Here is a 19,944-nt window from a genome sequence, read left to right as displayed (position 1 = left end):
CCATTTACTTTTGAGTTATTGTATTTGGAAAATGTTGTTCATTTTTACTTCAACTATTATTTATGCATAAAAATTCCAAGTATGAATGGCTATTAAAACTTCAGTCATTACATGCCACTTGTCCCAGGAATGACATCTGAGCAAGATTTTAAAAGAATTATAATTCCCAAAGGCTAGATTCTTTCTTTATGTGACTACATTATAGCACTTAATGCAAAAATGTTAAAAATATTTCATTATTTTGAGAGTTTCATTTGCACACAGCTTTTCAGAGAGGAAATAATTATTTGAGTAACTTTTACAATTTTTGAATTTATGATAGACTCTAAAGTGATAAAATACATTTTAAAATAATTTCTATATTTTTGAACTATATTATTCAAGCTTTTAAATTTTTTTAAGCTTAGATCTGTTTTAAGTGTGTCTCTTATAACTGGCACATTATTGAGACTTTCTAAAAATGTCATTTTTTTAAGTGAAACCTACGTTTGGGGGAACAGAATTACTAATAAATATCAGAAAACAAAAAAAGCAATTCTGTCTCTATCTGAGGATCTTTATTTAGAATGTGGGGCACATATTTAGGTAAGTCTTTTGTTCTATTGGTTTGTGTCTCTAATTGGCTTTTCCCTTCCACCTATTATTGATGTACTTTGAAATTCTGAAACATAATCTTGTGTCTATTTTTTATTTTATGTGTATGACTTTAGATCACATTTTATTTATATTTAGCTCTATTAAAATTCTACTGTCAGTGTGCCTAGTAACTAAGGTGAGAAAATATTATGTCTATTCCAAAGTGTGATACAATGAAAATTGTATTATCACTGAAAATAACAATATAATTTAATTGTTTCAAATTATATTGAAATATTGTTGAGAGATGACTTGTGTGATCAGTTACTTTTTCTGGGCTTTTCCATTTGATGGCAACCTTTATATTCTCCCCCAGAATGAATGATATCATCATTAGGTAAATGTTTTATTTAATGTACTTAACTTCTTAGTCTCTTTTAGAATCTTGTACCTATAGTTTCATTCAACATAATATTTTATGATCTTATCTGATTTCATCATCCTTATTAGGTATTCCTTAAATATTATCTCAATAGTCTTTGGACCTTAAATTATTCTTTTTTTGTGTGCCTGAAGATGAGGCATTTTATAGAAAAAGGCTTGGTGTTTTCTCGTTTAGAATTCTGGTCTGGTACACACACATGTACACATATACATCCATACATAAAATATACATGTACTAGAGGCCGGGTGCAGAATTCATGCATGGGTGGGGTCCCTCGGCCTGGCCAGCGATCGAGACAATCAGGCTGGCCGGAGGGAGGGGCCATGGGAGGTTGGCCGGCCCGGGGGAGGGACCGTGGGAGGTGGGCTGGTCCACCCTGATTGGGGCCGATCTGGGCTGGCCTGCAGGGGGTAGGGACTGTGGGAGGTTGGGCAGCCACGGGAGGTTGGTTGTGGGAGCACTCTGACCACCAGGGGCAGCTCCTGCATTGAGTGTCTGCCTCCTTGTGGTCAGTGTGCATCATAGCGACCCGTTGTTCGGTTGCTTAGGCTTTTATACAATAGGTCCTAGGGTTACATTGGCGATCCATTCCTACAGCTCGACGTAAGGCGATTTTTGCTGTAAGTCGGAACCCACCTACATAAGTACCTACGTCACTCACATGGAGCACATACACAGCAGTAATGAAGTGAAACAGTAAAAAAAATTTAAAAGATAACAATTCCTGATCTTTACTTGTGGTAAATAAATAATAAAAACCATAAAGCACATATGTACATACATCGAAATGACCGAACTCTTTTTTTTAAATAAATACTATAAATGGGAGATGGCGACGTAACCACGAAATGACGTACATCGAGTCCGACATAACCCGAGGACTGCCTGTATATATAGATTATATATTGTGTTATATATGCATACATTATATGCATATATTATACACAATATATTATGATATATATATGCTATGCTATATATACTATATGCATATAATGTTATATACATGAGAAATATATATCATATGTACATATGAAATGTACATATATGTATATATATGTGTGTATATACATATGTGCATATATATTTCTTGTGAATGCTTAGGTTGCAATATTTTTTGATCCCTGGTTTTTCCTCTAGCATATCCATATAGCAGTTCCATCATTTGAGGGAGGTTAGATCTCTGTGTTCTGTTTTCAAGGTCTCTTTTTTTCTCTCTCACTCGCATTATCTGTTTGGTAAGAATGAGCTTTCTCCTCCTCTTATCCTTCATAGTTCTGATTCATCCTTCAGAGTTCAGCTCTAGGACTACTTGTTCAAGGAGGCCTTCTCTGATTGTGCCTCCCACCCCCAAGCTGGTCAGCTTCCTGTTAACACATCGGTAAAGTTCATCATCAAAACCCTTATCACATAGTTATGGTCCTGTAATGTCTAATTCCCCCACTAAAATGAAACTTCTCTGAGGGCTGGGTTAGGGATCTGACTGGTCTGTTGTTGTAACCTCAGCCCTTATCTTAGTGGTAAGTATACGGTGACTTACACGTATTTATAGAATAGATGGGTAAATGAATTGCCTGTCTGCCATTTTCATTAAAAACATAATTTGTATATTTAAAGTCATTTATCAAAATGACTAGGCATTTAATATAGTTTTTCCTATAATTGACATAAAGGACAGGATCTAACGGCACTCAATGGTTGAAAGCATTTCAACAACTTTTGCCCACGGGGAGCTATAATTTCACCTTATGATATCATAAACCACTCAAGGATTTCATGTAGTTACCAGAACCTCAGGCTAAAATTATAACCCTGAAAGCCCTTGCTGCCTATTAGTCATGTGGCATATGACACAAAGTAAAATATATTCTGTATTTTTGGACTTGAGTTTGGCTCTCAGGATGCTAGCTGCTTCAATTTATATTTGACCTGCCAAATATTCAGCTCCCTGAAAGGTTAAACCATCTAAAAACCTAAGATAATTCACAAGTTCTAGGTGTACAGAGAGCAATAATCAAATGAACATATTATGAATTTCTTACTTGTTCTGATAATTATTTTCTCAAGTTACCTTCCCGAAGTGCTGACCAAAGCTTTGAGAGCCATGAGCATGCTTACCCTTGAATGCCTAGTCATTTCTTTAGTATAGTTTAACACGAGGGAGCACTTTGCATTGAAATTGTGATGGATCTGAAATTAGGAAGCTTGAACTTTGGCAAAGTCACTTAACTTCTCTGAGCCTCAGTCTTCTCTCCTGTGAAATGTGTTTTCTGCCAACAGATGTAGAGGATAAACTGGGGTGCTGGACTGAAAGGGTTGGGGAAGTAACGGAGTGCTTTACAAATGGCTTGTGGCATTGTCATATTAGTGAACCAAAACAGTCATTCTCTAAAGGCATGTAAACATGAAAAGAAAAATCATGGGGTCAGGGTCAGAGCTTGTATTTCCTCCACGTAATACATTTTCTTCCCTCAGCACTCGGGTGTGGTGTAAGAACCTGTGCAAGAGCGTGTGATGGTAACGTCATGTGAATACAGGGGCGGCACGGCACCTTGCATTCCTCCAGACAAGCTGGATGGGATGGTCTCTTTCAAGCCACTTACAAGATGTGAAGACCGGGGTGAGAAATGGGTTAATAATGGCTCCAAGGAGCAGCTGATAAACTGGTTACCATCTCCATGGAGAAAAGAACAAGAGTGAAAAGGCTTACAAAGCAACACAAGGGAGAACTTGTTTGCACTGAGGGTAGAGCAGTGACAAGCCCCAGGGATTGTTTTCTGAATTTCTTCAGAAAATGGACTGGTGTGTTGCCGGTTTGACCAGAAGGCACAGAAGTAACACAGATCACACTGACAGCGGGGTAGGGAGAATGTGGGTGGACAGTGAACAAAATTGTATAGGTCCATTAGCCAAGTCACCTAGCAGTTGGGTTAAAATTATACCTGGCAGGCTAGGGCTCTGAGTCAAAGCATCGCCAGGATTCTGGGAGAGGACCAGAGCTAAGCAGAGTCACAGAACAAAAGACATCGGAAACTTGAACTTGGTCATAGGGCATGATGCCGATTATACGATGGGGGTAAAGTCCAGTCCTGGAACATGTCACTCATTCAAGGGTAAAGGTAAGAATGGGCCAGCAGCAAAGTGACCTGGGAAACTGCTTCTCCAATTGTCTTGTACAAATGAAACAGGCAGGGAGCTGGTGAAAATGCAGATTCCGGTTCAGTAGGTCTGGAGTCGGGCCTGAGGTTCTGCATGTCTAACAAGCTCCTGTAGACGCTAAAACTGCTGGCTCTTGGACCACACTTCTGAAAGGATCTGGACAGGGCATCTGAAATTCTCCCCGAATAAGAACAGGATTTGTTCCTGAGCCTGGGTGAGGGAAAGGTAAGGAAGAGGGCTGTGTCTGATGTGAGGGAGAAGTGGCCTCAGCTATGAGGAGTAGAGCGTGAGAGGAGGCTGGCTCTTGGCAGGAAGCTCTGCTGGCTGCCTCCTCCTTTGGTCTCTTCTTCCTCAAACTTGATAGTTGGTATCTTTACCCTCAAATTCATGAAACTGTCCAGTGGTACAGACCTTGTTCTCTCTGTAAGCAGAATCACCTAGACTAAATTAATGATCCATACAGGAAACTAATAGAAGTCTCAATTCTTTCAGGGAATGTCTGTCTTATCTGAAATACATGCAGTATATATAGGGACCTCCAGAGGAGAATTTCTTAACACAAAGAAATAGCTGTTGGGAGAATTTCAGGACCTGAGGCAAGAAGAAGGGTTTGAGGTGCCCCTGATATCACTATACTAGAGGCCCAATGCACAAAAATTTGTGCACTCTGGGGGTTGGGGGCCAGCCCCTCAGCCCAGCCTGTGCCCTCTCACAGTCCGGGAGCCCTCAGGGGATGTCTAACTGTCAGCTTAGGCCCGTTCCCCTGGGGGAGCTGGCCTAAGCCACAGTCTGGCCTCCCTCTATGGGAGGCAAGCAAGTGGCTGATTAGGGGACAGCGCATTGGCGCAGCCCCGCCCTCCTCCCCCCATCGCCCCTCTGCCGCCACCGCTGGTTGCTGCCGCCTCCCTCCTGCCCCCCTCATCATTGTCCCCTCCCTCTGCCAGCTGGCACACGCCTTGACTGGCTTGGTGCCACCTGCTCGCTGGACCTGCCCCCTGCTGACTGGTTGTTCTGCCATTTGGTTGATTTGCATATTATGCTTTTATTATATAGGATTCTAGTGGTGAGTGACCCTTTTACATGATGGCAAATTCTTTAAACCAAAAATGCTGGTAAAATGTTCTTACAGACTATTTCATTTTATATTTTCTATAATCCATGTTTTTACTTGACAATATATACCTACTTCATTATTGATTTTGTCTCTGTTCCCTTTGAACAACATTTACATGAGTTGGGTGGTGCTGAAGGTGGAATGGAGTAACAGCTCAAGGGATTTAACACTGGGGAGATGAATTAGCACCAGTTCATACTCAGACACAACAGCTTCATTTGGAGATTTCTAAATGCAAGCCAAGAGAAGCTGCCGTTTCACAGGGAGTGGGGGGAGGGAGGCTGTGACAGTATGCCACCATGGCCGTGGATGGAAGACACTATGAAGATAAATCGCTCCTTTTTCTTAGTTTTTGAAGCACCTGGAAGGGCATATTCTTGCTGGAACACTCTGAGTCTCACTTCTTCATGCCATACTCAGTCATACACTGTGTGCACAAATGCCAATGTCACAGCCTCAGCAGCAGTCTCTGCCCTTGAATCATCTTTGTGTGTGAGCAGCTTTCTCAGACTAAGTTCAGGGGTCAAGAAAGGGCTGGTTGGCATAAATGAGGCTGTGGAGGACATTCTTACTGTATGTGCAAATAAAACATTGAATAGAAAATAATTTACAGTCAGATATTGTTGAGTATGAAAACTGTCCCTACCATTGATTAGCTATATGGCCTTGGACAAGTTAAATAAATTCTTTAAGCCTTATTTCCTTATGTGTATGAAGGCAGTAAGGTTTAAATGAGAAAAATCCATATGAAGCAGTTAGCATAGTCCTCAAAGATAGAAAGTATCCAATAAATGCTATTATTATTATTTATTGAAATTGTTATTTCCCGTTCCTGTTACTGAAGTTATATCTATGTTTTTATTGTAGTGCATGTAGGACCTTCAGGATGTTGATTGATCATCATTTTAAACACATAAACTATAGGAGATGTCCATACTTATATATCTACATTTATTTATATTCTTATTTGTCAATAGATTCACCTCCATTAATTCTATGTCTTCAGATCATGTGTGGGGGAAAAATCTCTAGCTCAAATATAATTTAAAAATATTTTTATTTATTCCTGAGAGGAAGGGAGAGAGAGACAGAAACATTAATGAGGAAAGAGAATCCTTGATCGGCTGCCTTCTGCATGCCCCACACTGGAGATGGAGCCTGCAACCTGTGCATGTGCCCTGACTGGGAATCAAACCCTGACCTGCTGGTTCACAGGTCAATGCTCAACCACTGAGCACACTGGCCAGGCTAGTTCAAATATAATTTAAGGAAACATTGATAGGTTGTGTTTGGGTTAGCATTCTTAACATTTTTGGGCATTTGGCATTTTTAGGCATCAGCTTCCTGATAAAATGCCAAGGTAAGTGCATTTCTTAAGTTAAAAAATATTAATGGGATTCTGACAAAATGTCTTTCTGAACTTGTTATAACTATCTACCATATCTATCTAGCTATCAATTATCTATCTATCTATCTATCTATCTATCTATCTATCTATCTAATTGGCTAGAGCAGACTTGGATGCAGAACCAATAAGGAGAACTGAGCCCTTAAATGGCCAAATTTCCCAGACTGAGTTAATAACAGAGCTGAACTCAGAGTTCAGTTTCCTGACTTGCCAATGGATACACTGTTGGTTAGATCATGCTAGCTCCTGATCTGATTAAGGATCAAAGTGTGAAGTTGAGGCTCAATCATAAAAATCCAACATTCACCTTAAATCATACTGTGTAGGGAGCTAAAATATGTATTTTTTAGACATAAAAAGAGCCCCTTTGGGGATTGCCTGCAACTTCTTCAGACACACATAGATATTTATTGAGCATGAAAATGAGATTCTTCACGGGGCAAATCATCGAACCTAAATTGCATCATATTTCTATCTGTCCAACACCAGTACTTATTTGTCCTTTGTATTACAGTACATCGCCCCCTACTGGGGCTCTCTTTCTGTTTGTTCCATAGCATATAGTGTAAGGATGGTTTTGAATGGTTTGAATGGGTGTGAGGCCAAGCAGAGGTGACCAAGATGAGTCCAGAATGATAGAGGTAGAGGGTGGGGGCACCACTCACTTGAAGTTGGAGGGTGTAGCCAGGTGATTTCACCTTATGTACAAGAGTGGACTGGAGTAACTTAGTTCTCCCAAATTACAAGTGTGTGAGTTCATTAACCTGCATTAACTTCTAAAATAATATAAATGAATGTGAACATACAGTCCAAAGACAAGTAAATGGATAATTTTTTATAATTATATATGATATATGTGGCTATTTAAAGATACCTATGATATATTCATTAATATAGAAAATATCTATGTATGAAGATAGTGCTCGCTAAGCAGGTTAGTAATGTAGACAAAATTATAAGTCTATTTCCCCCTATTTTATGAGAAAGGTTTGCATAAATTTGGCACATTCTCTGTTTGTAGTCAAATGAAGGAAGTGAACTTAGACATTCATTAAAGCAAATCCAGCAGGTGTCTAATTGAAAACGCTTTGCCGCAGTTAGTATGAATTAGTGTACCTATTTGAAAGTAATAAAGCTGCAGTTATTTTAAAATTTCTATGAAGAACCATCTCAAAATTATTTTGCATGTAGATGAGGAAATAAACAGATCACATGCTCATTTGTTCAGTTTTCCATTTATCAACCTGAATTAGCTAAGTCCTGATGGTTTTCCTAAAGTTCCTTGAAGAACATTCAGGAAGGGAAGGGAAATACACATTTTTCAACTCCTAATAAGTGTCGTGTACTGTGTGTGTCTCATCCTTTCTGAACCACTAACAGTTCTGACCTAACTCCACAATCTGCCACTAGGGACCAAGAACCACCCAGGCTGGGGCAGTATCATCTGTGTCACACTCCCATTCAAGGACACTGCACCTCTGACCCTTGGCTCAGAGATGGGCATCATGGTCTTCGGTTTTCTTTGCTTTGATAATCTGATTATATCAATCTCAAGGCTCAAACACTCCTGGTCACTCCTGGATGTAATTTGGCACTCACTTGGGTACACTCTCCAATTTCAAGCGAGCGGTGCTCCTGCCCTCTGCCTCTGCCCTACTGGACACCTCTGCTTGGCCTCAGGGCCAAGTCCATCATTTACCCAACACTTACCTAAATGAGTGGCTGCTGCATGCATAGACTCTAGGGATACAGGTGCATAAGATAGATCTGGTCTCCACCCTTGCGAAGTTTATAATTGAGTGGTGGATGGATTCAGAACTTTGGTTAGATCTTTAACATCCATTACCTCCTGGAATACTGTCAAATAAAGACACGGGGGCCATGGCAAGTAGTTTGCTAAATTTCATGCAACTAACCTCTGATTGAGGCATATATTAAACATAGATCTGTCCAACACAGAGATTTTGCCTTTGTATCATAGGATAGCCCCCTTACTGGAGTTTTCCTTCTATTCGTTCGATAGCATCTAGTATGAGAATGGTTATGAAAGGTCTTATCAAAAGCATTGATTTCAAAGTAATCCCTGCAGAAGGTTCTACCCCTATTCCAATGATGCTGCCATTTTTTATCCATTTATTACAGAATATTTACTGTTCACCCAACACTGTGTAGATCTAGTGATGAGCAAAGCACAGGGGGGCGATTACCTAGTAAACAAAGAGATACCATGACAATTTCAGATTGCGTTAAGTCCTGTGAAAGAAATAAACTGGGTGGGAATAAAAATTTGCTTCAGAAAGTAACCGTGGAAAGCACAGCATCTTTAAGATGCAAACATTTTATTGTGGGAGTGCTGTTCATTGAGGAACTCACCCTTCCTGGAGCTGAGAGGCTGCGGACAGCGGCAGTACATGTGGAGCAAACACTGCTTTTGGACTATTGTCTTATGTCTCAAATATTCTCATTCTTACTTGGCTTATCATATACTTTCTCATTACATAAATAACATATGGCCCATTGCAGAAAGCATGGAATAAAAATAATAAAATAAATATTTCCTATAATTATAGCGCGTGGATGTTGCTGCTGTTAACATTGTGTTATACTTCCTTCTAGTCACTTCTCTTTATAGCACATACATATGCATATTGCAAAACTGGAAATATAGATATGCTCTTATATCCTAACTTTATATTTAACATTTTGATATTTTGATTTTTTGACATTTAAAAACTCTTCAAAATCATCTCTACTGGCTACATTTTTATAACACAATGGAGAAATATTACAATATATTAATTGTGCTACTGTTGGACATTTACTTGGTTTTCAAGTTTTTGCTATTTTGAGTAAGACAGTAGTAAATCTTTGCAATACATTGTTGACTGAAGGGTCCTGGTTTCGATTCCAGTCAAGGGCATATATCTCGGAGATTATCGTATAGGAGGCAACCAATCAATGTGTCTCTCTCATATCGATGTTTCTCTCTCTCCCTCTCCCCTCCACTCTCTCTAAAAATCAATGGAAAAATATCTTCAAGTGAGGATTAACAAAAATAAAAAATAAAAGAGGAAAAAATTAATATCATTTCATTACTGTTTCAGTTAGAATTTCTTTGATTACAAGTAAGATTTAACATTTTTATATTTCTCAGTCAATTTTATTTCTTTTTCTGGATTGCTATTAATATTCTTTATTTATTATTTGATTTGAACACTACTTAATGCATATCTTGGTCTCTTCCTGAAAGGATTTAAAACAGCTTAAAGGTCACAAAATGCAGAATAGCATTATTAAAATAAGATGAAGTAGAAAGGGAAACAACACGAAGCCAGGAATCATGCTTAAATGCATACACCAATGACAATAAATCTGCTCTTAGTAGGCAAGAAATTTGCCTCCAAGCTCTCCAGATGATATCCCACAAAGAGAATCTTGCCATTTACCAAGTTCACATTGACAACAAGGAAGAGAATGAAAGAGCAAGAACTAATTGTTCAGGATAAATATAATTAATATTGATATTAAAATTTGACAAGACTATATATATATATATATATATATATATATATATATTTGATTTCAGAGAGGAAGGGAGAGGGAGAGAGAGATAGAAACATCAATGATGAGAGAGAACCATGGATCAGCTGCCTCCTGCACACACCCCTCCCCGGGGATGGGGCCCACAACCCTGGTATGTGCCCCTGACTGGAATCAAACCCGGGACCCCCCTGTCTGCAGGCTGATGCTCTATCCACTGAGCCAAACCAGTCAAGGCTCTAACAAGACTTTGAACTATTTTTGTTATTTTGCATTTTTTGTATAAGTTGCTTCACTTGTATTATTTTATTTTCCATGACTACTTAATGGGGGGCATATATTATATTAATGTGATTTACAAGAGTGTCTGGCACATGGGAATGGTCAATGAGTATTAGCTTTTCTGTTAGTTTTACTAATATTAAGTTTTTAATATCAAATCCCTTGAATCTATTTTTATATTAATGTTAATATATTATTTTTGAGGATTAACCAACAAACAAAAAAGTCCTTTGGGATTTTGATTGGACTTGCTTTAGAGCTATTAAACTAAGAGAAAATTTGACATATTTCAATATTCAGTCTTCCAATTTGGTAACATGGCAACTTATTTGTTTGCTTATTATTAAAACAGCTTTATTGAGATATTACTCACATACCATACAATTTACCCATTTAAAGTGCACAACTCAATGGTTTTTAGTATGTTGACAAGATGTGTGCCACCATCAGCACATTCAATTTTTCATCCAAATCATCTTTTTTGTTTCTACATTAAAGATTTCTGTAATGCAATTCCTATAGAGGATGCTTTTCTGATCTAGTATGAATTCTTGTTGCCAAAGTGAGTGGAACGTTTCCCCCATTATGTTTTCAATCTGGAAGTACATGGAGCTCATGGGAAATGCACCTATCCTCAGACTATAGCATTGCTTGGATTTTTCTTCTTTTGAGAAAACTTCTCTCTAGAAATTTTGATCATCTGATGATCAAAATCCACTTGTTTCCTTTTCCTGGCTTTCCAATCTCTTAGCTCATGACGGGGTGGTAACAACTACACGCCTCTCCCTCCAGTCTAGGGGCTTCTGCATATGCTGCCCGGTCACCCTGAGATGCTCTTCTCCTAATACCCCCAACTCCCGTGAGCTCATTTACCTCCTTCAGATCGAAGCTAGATTTACTTTCCGAAGGGAAGGGGTCTGGGTTGGGGGCCCTTCTCTGATTCTCTGGTAGATCAGTCTCCTGTGAGGCTCTCTGATTCTATTATAATTTGCCTTAACTTACTATGTAAGTTACCACGGTTTAATTCATTAGCTGGTTTATGGGCTCCCCTGATAAATGTCTTTCCTTCCCATTAAACCACGTTGCAAGGACAATATCTGTTTTGCTCACTATTTAATACCCAGCCACCTAGCATGGCGCCTGGAACAGAAGTTGCTGTTATTGGATGAATTAAAGAAAGAATGAATGGTTTGGAGTAGTTCAGTTTTCCTTCCTCTCACCTCAAACTCTGTTTTCAGTGTCTTGTTTGCTTTGGAGTTCTGGCATCCCTCCCTTCTTCAAGGCCAGCTTTTATTATATGAACTCATATGTTTTATGAAGCAGCCACATGCTGCTTTATGAAGATCAATAAAGGTGGTCTTTATTGTTTGGGGAAATGCTTTATCCCTGCTAGAGCTATGTGAATGTCCTTTACTTTAATATTTCTGGTTAAAGTTTGCTCTTGCCTTCTCAGCGGGTCTATTTAACTTTAAATATTTACTTTAACGTTCACTAGGACTGTTTTTCTAAAGCAGTACCATAATTTGCCTGCACAAAAATGACACAGCTTCCTATTCTCTCTAAGGAGATGACACTTTTTTAATATTTGAGAGAATAGGGCTAAAGGGGGCATTTTATGTGAGAAGCTGGAAAAGAAGAACTAGAAAGTTTATTAAAATCAGCAGATAGCTCATTTCAGATGCTCACGTATCCTTTCAGCTGGGCCACTTCAACTCCAAGAGCAGAGGTAAGATTTATTTTTCAATATACTTCACAATTTATGAAGTGATATTTCTCATCTTGTCTTATATCTCAGCACATTGGATGTCAATGGCTGGAAGGTTCTAAGAATGCCCAGGTCTATACCTTAGATCAGGGGTCCTCAAACTATGGCCCGCGGGCCACATGCAAATACAAATATTGTATTTGTTCCTGTTTTGTTTTTTTACTTCAAAATAAGATATGTGCAGTGTGCATAGGAATTTGTTCATAGTTTTTTTTTAAACTATAGTCTGGCCCTCCAACGGTCTGAGGGACAGTGAACTGGCGCCCTGTTTAAAAATTTTGAGGACTCCTGCCTTAGATCATAGACCCAGGTGAAGACCTTGTTGGATAAAAATAATACTGCAATGTTTATCACCTGTCAATCATCTCACAATGCTAAGAGAAAATATCTTTGGATGATGGGCCAATGGTGTTTATTTCCATCTGTCTACTTTGCTCTATTTTCTGCATTGCCTATAGTGAATAGTGCTAGTTCTGTCAGAGAAATACTCATATCATCTCTTAAATATGTCACTCAGAGATTCTTTCATGGTCTTATGCTTCAAGAGCCCACCTGCTTTGAAGCATGGAACTTGCTTCCTAGAAGAGACATGGTGGGGGGCCATGGTCGGGAGCCATGAGAAGCTACATGTATTACTTTTAGTGTAAAATAAATTATTCTGGCAAAATAGTTGTGAGGATAGAACCATCCTCTTGAATTTCATTTGCGCAGCAAGCCAGTCCCTCTTCCTTGGGGTTCTCTGTAAGAGCAGCCAGAAAAAAGGTTATTTCTTTCCTCACCCCATCAGAAAAAAAAAGGTTCCAGCCTGCCTTGGCTACTGCAACATGTAGTGAATCACAAATTGGTCTGTCCTGCACAGCCTTTTGCTTTTCATTTAATTTCTGATTCAGATTAGTTGGTTGAAGCAAATGAATCTCAATGCTGAAATGGTGATGAAATGTTCATATTCTTAACTCTTAACAGTTTTTTAAATTGTGTTAAATGTGTAGCTAGCATGCTAAACAGTTATGATCAATAAGAAAAATGGAGCTATTACGTTCATTGAAAGTTATCTGATATTGTGATTACAGATACTTAAGCAGCCAGGACTCAATTTACCAATGAACTGTGTATAAATCCAAATCACAAATCCTACTTTTTAAGTCAAGTATTGCTTAGTCAAATAATCTGGGTGTCCTTACATGAAAAAAAAAAAAGAAAAGGTAAATGAAACTTTAACATAGAAACAACAGTAGGAAAAATATATACATTTTTGAGAACCTTAGCAGAAATTAATTTATTACCTGAAATTAAATGTGGTTACATTTAGGCCTGTCTCACTGCATGAAGAACTTGCTAGTTATAACAGAAACTTGACCTTGTCCAGTTTTACTCACTTTGTCTTGTGGGCTGGGTTAGACTTGTAATTTCACTTTTCTATTGTGGTGGAGTGGGGAATGGAATGATTGTTTCTTTTGCTTAGAAACTTGTTTTACTGCTATGTATGGTTTATCTTCATGATTTTACTTTTAATCCCCTAAAATCATTGCTTTATGTTTCTCCTGCATAGCATCCTGACTTAATTTTGGCAATCTTTGGTTCTGATTTGTGAAACTTAACCACTGCTTTACCAGTTCACCTGAACTCCACCCTCCTCCATCCTTCTACGTTTAAAGTCAAATATCTAGAATATAAAAGGCAGCCTATATTAGATACAATTTTCTGAAATGTCCTTGGGCAATTGTAATGTAACTGTTGGTGATCTACCCCCCACCCAAGGTGACCAGCTCTACAGATTTCTGTACTCCATAAGGACACCCTGTTCTTAGCTAATCTTGCCACCTCAGTTAGTTAGCATTCCTTCTTATATACCCACTGAGCTCCCTAGCATTTGACTTTGGGAGGTTATGATAAAATGTTAGTTCTTAACATTTTACTAATTTTCAATGGTGAAAAAAGATTCTTTACTATTTAAAATATGGATTATACTATTTATTTCCATTCATTCCCAAGAGAAATAATCTGTTTTTGAAATATGCTTTGGGTGAATATGCTTGGTAAGATTATTCCCAGAGAGCCATTCTGTCAGTCAGATAACACAGGGAAAAACTGTGCTAATAGATGTTTCTACCAGAAAGACTTTCTCTAGCACAGATGCCCCTGAAACTCTTCACTCTTTTTGTTTTAGTTAATACAACAATAAAATATATAATTCAACAAGGCAACAGATTTTTGGACTGGTCTACAGAGAGCTGAGAGAATATTTTGTGTTAGATGAAAGAACATAAACAAACTACAGCATAAGACACAATCTATGGAGTTATAATGGATGATAAAGAGAGTTAAAAAGGAAGCATTACCTTAGGGTCATGTATCCCAGAAAGCTCTTCATAGATCTTCTCACCTACCATGACAGCAGCCAAGTTTGCCGTGTATGTAGAAAGGCAAAACATACAGAAAATGGCCCAAAGGTTCATGAGAAACCTTCCAGTCCAGCATTTTGGGGGTTTGATGGCTGCTGTTCTGCCAAACAAGAGGGCATAGCAGACATTCAAGGCTGAAGAGAAAGAGAAGACCTTACTCCTATTCCGCCCCTTGGGAGTCATACCAAAGGGGCTCTTCCATTCATATAGGGTGAGGAAGATGGCAGTGATGTGCAGAGCCACAAAAATCCCTAGCCACAACGTCCAGTGCAGTGGCCACATGAAGGCTCCAATGGGAGCTGCTGTGTCTCGGGTCCTCACTAAGATGCCCAAGCTGGTGGAGAAGAAAGGACTGGTGAAGTCTATCACCTGACTTCGTGCAGTATTGATGCTGAAGGAAGTGACTGCCATGTGGGCTGAACCACTCAGGAGATCACCCACTAGCCCAGTCCAGTGCCCATTTTTCCAGGCTCCATATTTTCCATCTCCAACGATATAGAGGTCAAAGTCAAAGTTCATGTCTTCTGCTAGCTTTTCCAGCAGATCAATGCAATATCCATAGCAGCACTTCTTGAGTTTGACGGACACTGTATCATTACTGCTATGGAGGCTACTAAAAAGGCTGTCCAATATGGAAGAGTCATTAGTCATGGGGTCAAGGCAGAGTTGGCCAGCGGGGCACAAGCCTTCATCATCTACCTCCCGTGTGAAGACAAATGGATGCTCGACCAGGGTAACCACTCTCAGGTGTAGCTTACTTGGGTTTTGGAAGTGAGTTTTATGCCTCTGGGCCTGCTCTGGCCAAATTCCATAGTCCATGACAACCTTTCCTCCCTGCCAGCTGCCCAAGCGGGTCCACATTCGCTTTCCCATGGGGTCATGCTGCAGATTCCAGATGAAAAAGTTGTTTTCTGAGCTGATGATAGAGGAACCTTTTACTTTGATGGAACCACTGAGGCCTCTGAAAGTGGTGTTGGCTAGAAACCTGGGAAAGAGGAGCAAAGGCAAAAAGAAAGAAAGAGAGGTGAAGCCAAAGACAGAAAGCCATGCTCATTTTTACTTCTTTGTCTCAGTAAAAAGAAACTGATCTTTTAAAAAAGGCATTACCTATGATTTCTTCAAGAATGAGTAATCTGGACTCTTTCTAGGAGAAGAGTCCTATCTCATTGAGCCAATGGGCTCCTACCCTCAGGTTCTAACATCCTGGCTAGTTGCTTGGCTCTTGGTCTTACTCCAAATTTCTTTATTCCTAGTTAAGGGAGGTGTTAATTGTTTTTGTTGTAAACTGGTAATTATATATTTTCCAAGCTGTGGAGTTTCTCAGCATCTTTAACATGTCTCATCTTTAATATGTCTTCTGGTCACTACATTTGATTGCAACTAAATCAGCTGAATAAATTTTTTTTGGTGCAAGGAATAAGTTTTGGTAAATATACATATCCTAGGTAATAAAAGGCTAATATGCAAATCAACCTAATGGTGGAACGACCAGTTGCTATGATGCGCACTGACCACCAGGGGGCAGATGCTCAATGCAGGAGCTGTCCCCTGGTGGTCAGTGCACTCCCACAGGGGGAGCGCTGCTCAGGCAAAAGCCAGGCTCACAGCTGGTGAGCGCAGCAGTGGCAGGAGCCTTTCCTGCCTCCTCGGCAGTTGGACATCTCCCGAAGGCTCCAGGACTGTGAGAGGGCGCAGGCTGGGCTGAGGGACTCCTCTGAGTGCACGAATTTCGTGCACCAGGCCTCTAGTACTTTTATAATTGCTTAAAAATTGTTTTCATAATTGTAGAAAGCTGACAAATCTTGTTACCAGTGTTTTTTCTTGATAGAGCGAAAACAATCAACATATCTGCCTCCCTGAGACCAGTTAAAGCTGCATGTGGGCTATCCTCCAGAGGACAAACAAAAAGATGATAAATAGATCTGCAGTTCTCCGGGAAGCCTCAGGCTATCCTCCTTCTAAGTCATTAGAGAAGCACAATTGGCTCTGGCTTAGAAAGAGCTTCTGCCAGAAGTCAAAGGGAGGGAAATTATGAACTGAATGATACCCTGATTCCTAACTCTGCTAACCAGGGCACTGTCAGTATATATGTGTTTTGATGTGGGTGGGACAGGAAAATGCTTTGTCTCTTTAGAGTCTAGGAAGATAAGACAATAGAGGTAACATGAAAGTTTGTGGCACTTATGTACTCTTACTTGTGGCCTCGTGTCAGAATGGAAGCCCAGACTTTGACATCAGACACACCTCTGTGAATATTAGCCCAGCCACCTTCTAGCACTGTCCTTGGACAACTTACCGAATTCTAACCTTCATAATCAACAAAATGGGTAAGATAATACTTCCTCCATGACAAGGGTTGGAAATAAAGCACATAAAGCACATACCATACCTCCTGACATATAACAAATATTCCAGATATGGTAGCAATTTTTTTGTGTCATTCAAGTTTTTTCAACCACGGCTGTCCCCAGGTCACTTTCCTGTCTTTTAGTATAATTTTTCAGGTTGGAGACACAAAATTCTACATTATGATAAACTCATAAAGGGTACTCAAAACACATTTCAAATGAAAAGGAATTAAATTGAAATGTGGACTGTACCATAAAATATTTTTTTGAGGAATTCAGATATTACAAGTCTAGGCTCTCAGCAAGACACATTCATCCATTGCCTGCCACAAACATTACCCTGTAATTTACAAATGCAAATACAAGCAGTAAGAAGTTATGCTGCCATAGAAGGGAGATAGAGAAATCAGAAAGTGTGAAGAATGTACTAATTTTCATTAGAGATATAAATGTAAATCATATTTGAAGATGCTACTATCACTAAATGCAATGGTGAAACTACTCATTTTGGTAGATTGCATGTAATGGTAATTATTCATGTTAGCACTCCCCAGTGGGATTTAACCACTTAAAATGAGTTCTATTTTGCAACAAGTAATGAAGTCTCAGTTATCTTAGACTTTAAAACGTTTTTCTGCTTCTTTAGAGAAGTAGGATTCCAAGTCATTAAAATATACAGATTAATCAATTGATTATTATCTAGGTACCATAAGGAAAGGATGACTACAATTGTGTTTCTGAAGAGCAACCTATTTTAGATTTGTTAAGAAACACACACACACAGCACACACACACACACACACACACACTCTTGCTGACATAGCCTAGGGAATAAAGTGGTTAGCAATAAATAGGTTAATTTCATTTGGTTACTTTAGTGGATGGGAAAGTAAAGTTAAAGTTGTAGAAAGAGGAGCCCTTCATTATTTGAAGAATATTGCGGCTTAATGATTATAGATTTTCAACTGGATGGGCCCTTGAAAGACTACCAATGAATAAATATATACTTAAGTTATCTCAGAAAAGAAGGCACTAAGAAGTCATCAGAAATCTTTCAGAGATTACATAACCCCCTCATTCCAGTAAAACAATTCCTCCTTATCAGTGACAATACACTGAAGAGGGCCATGGCTGAAGGACAGTGCTCAGTCGTCTTTGAGGTATTCATTTGTCACAGAAAGGCAAACCAATCAGGACAGAAATGTCTTCAATATCCCAGACCACAGTGCAAGTTTCACTATGCGATTGGCACCGAGAAACTGGGTCTCAGAGAATCCCCATTTATGACATTATTTCTGTCTATTTTATTTTCTGTTTTATGGTGAGGGTAAATTAAAATGATCTCACTGATAGCTTTAATAGTTGCACATCACACTCTTTGTATTGTAATGACAATGTGAGGTAAAGTTTCAATGCTCACTATGTTAATTAAAAGATTAAGACTGATACCCTAGTTTTGTTTAAATCAAATTCTACCATGTTCATTTTGACCTTGCTCGTGTCTCTTCTTGGATGAACAAGAAAAAGGAAAATCAGGAATAATTTTATTGGCAAGAAAAACTGATACAAACACCAGGCAACTGTCCTTAACACTGGAGTTATAGAGACGAAAGACACACTCGTTCACAAACAGTCTGGGCATGAGGAGAAAGCAAAGCGAATAGGCATTTCTAAACCAGTGTATGTGCGTCATAATAGAGGTAAACCTGGGTGCTACTGGGACAGAAGCAGGGCCCTTGCACAGTGTACTCTAGGAGTGACAAGGAAGGCTTCTTAGAGCAAGAAGTGCCAGAGCTGAGTCTTGAAGAAGGAACTACAGTTAGACAGGAAGAAAAGCTGGGGACTGAGGCTGTCAACCCAGGGAGACAATGTGTACAAAGCCAGAGACAGAGAGGGCGAGCCATGGGATGATAAGCAGCAAGGAATAAGGCTGGAGATGTGGGTGGGAAATGAATTACAAAAGGTCTGAGGCCACAATGAAGGTAATGGACAGCCATTGAGGAAATTTTATCTGGGGAAGGACGGGATCACCAGATTTGATTTTAGAAAGATTCCCCCTGCCCCGCCCCGCCCCCAGCTACATAGGAAATGGTTTGGAAGGAGGAGGGGGCTGAGATAGTTTCATATGTAAGGAATAATGTTCCTTTCCCCTCTTGCTTCCTCTTTTCCTCCCTCTCTGCTTTTTTCCACAGGGGATTAAGGCAACGAGGGCTATGATAATAGCAGTAGAAGTGGAGAGAAGATGGCACAATCAAGAGACACATAATTTCAAAAAGAAAAGTAGTGATTTAAAAAGGGCCAAAGCCCTAGCCAGTCTGGCTCAGTGGACAGAGTGTTGGCTCTCGGACTGAAGGGTCCAGGGTTCAATTCTGGTCAAGGTTACATATCTTGGGTGCATGCTCCATCCCTTTGAGAGGCAACTAATTGTTGTGTATCTCTCACATCAATGTTTCTCTCTCTCTCTCCCCCTTCAGTCTCCCTCTTCATTCCACTCTCTCCCTAAAAAAAAAAAAAGAAAAAATCCTTGGGTGAGGATTAACAAAAAAATAAAAATAAAAAGGGCCAACTGCAGACAGTTGCATTTCGTTCACAAACCATACTAAGAAGGTGTGAAACTCGGCCCGATGGAAGGTCATATAAATAAGATCTGGAGTGTTTAGTTGAATATCAGCTCTGTGTAAACCCTTAGAGCAATGTTGGTATAAAAAAGGGGAAAAGTAATCTTAATTTTTTAAAATAGAAATTTAGAGCCTGAGTCACAAGAACCAATAACAACACCACACTATGTGCTGATCACAGTGCTGCTCCAGCCTAGATATGAATTCTAAATAAATCAGATTCAGGAAGGCTGTAAGGAAAGGCAAGGAGGTGGAGGTGGTAAGCACAATGAGCTGATTGGAGTTCT

The 19,944-nt window shown here is 39.4% G+C and overlaps 1 protein-coding gene across 1 annotated transcript in view; it reads right to left on the bottom strand.

The window, feature by feature from the left end:
- GRIN3A (glutamate ionotropic receptor NMDA type subunit 3A) overlaps positions 1-19,944 on the bottom strand; it is a 136,086-nt gene that overhangs the window by 57,309 nt on the left and 58,833 nt on the right. Inside the window, 1 exon segment of the mRNA XM_006088071.3 lies at positions 14,629-15,676. Coding sequence (XP_006088133.1) covers positions 14,629-15,676 — 1,048 coding nt within the window.

Source organism: Myotis lucifugus, unplaced genomic scaffold (assembly GCF_000147115.1).
Source record: "Myotis lucifugus unplaced genomic scaffold, Myoluc2.0 scaffold_43, whole genome shotgun sequence".
Taxonomy (NCBI): domain Eukaryota; kingdom Metazoa; phylum Chordata; class Mammalia; order Chiroptera; family Vespertilionidae; genus Myotis; species Myotis lucifugus.
This window is presented reverse-complemented; position numbering and strand designations above follow the sequence as displayed.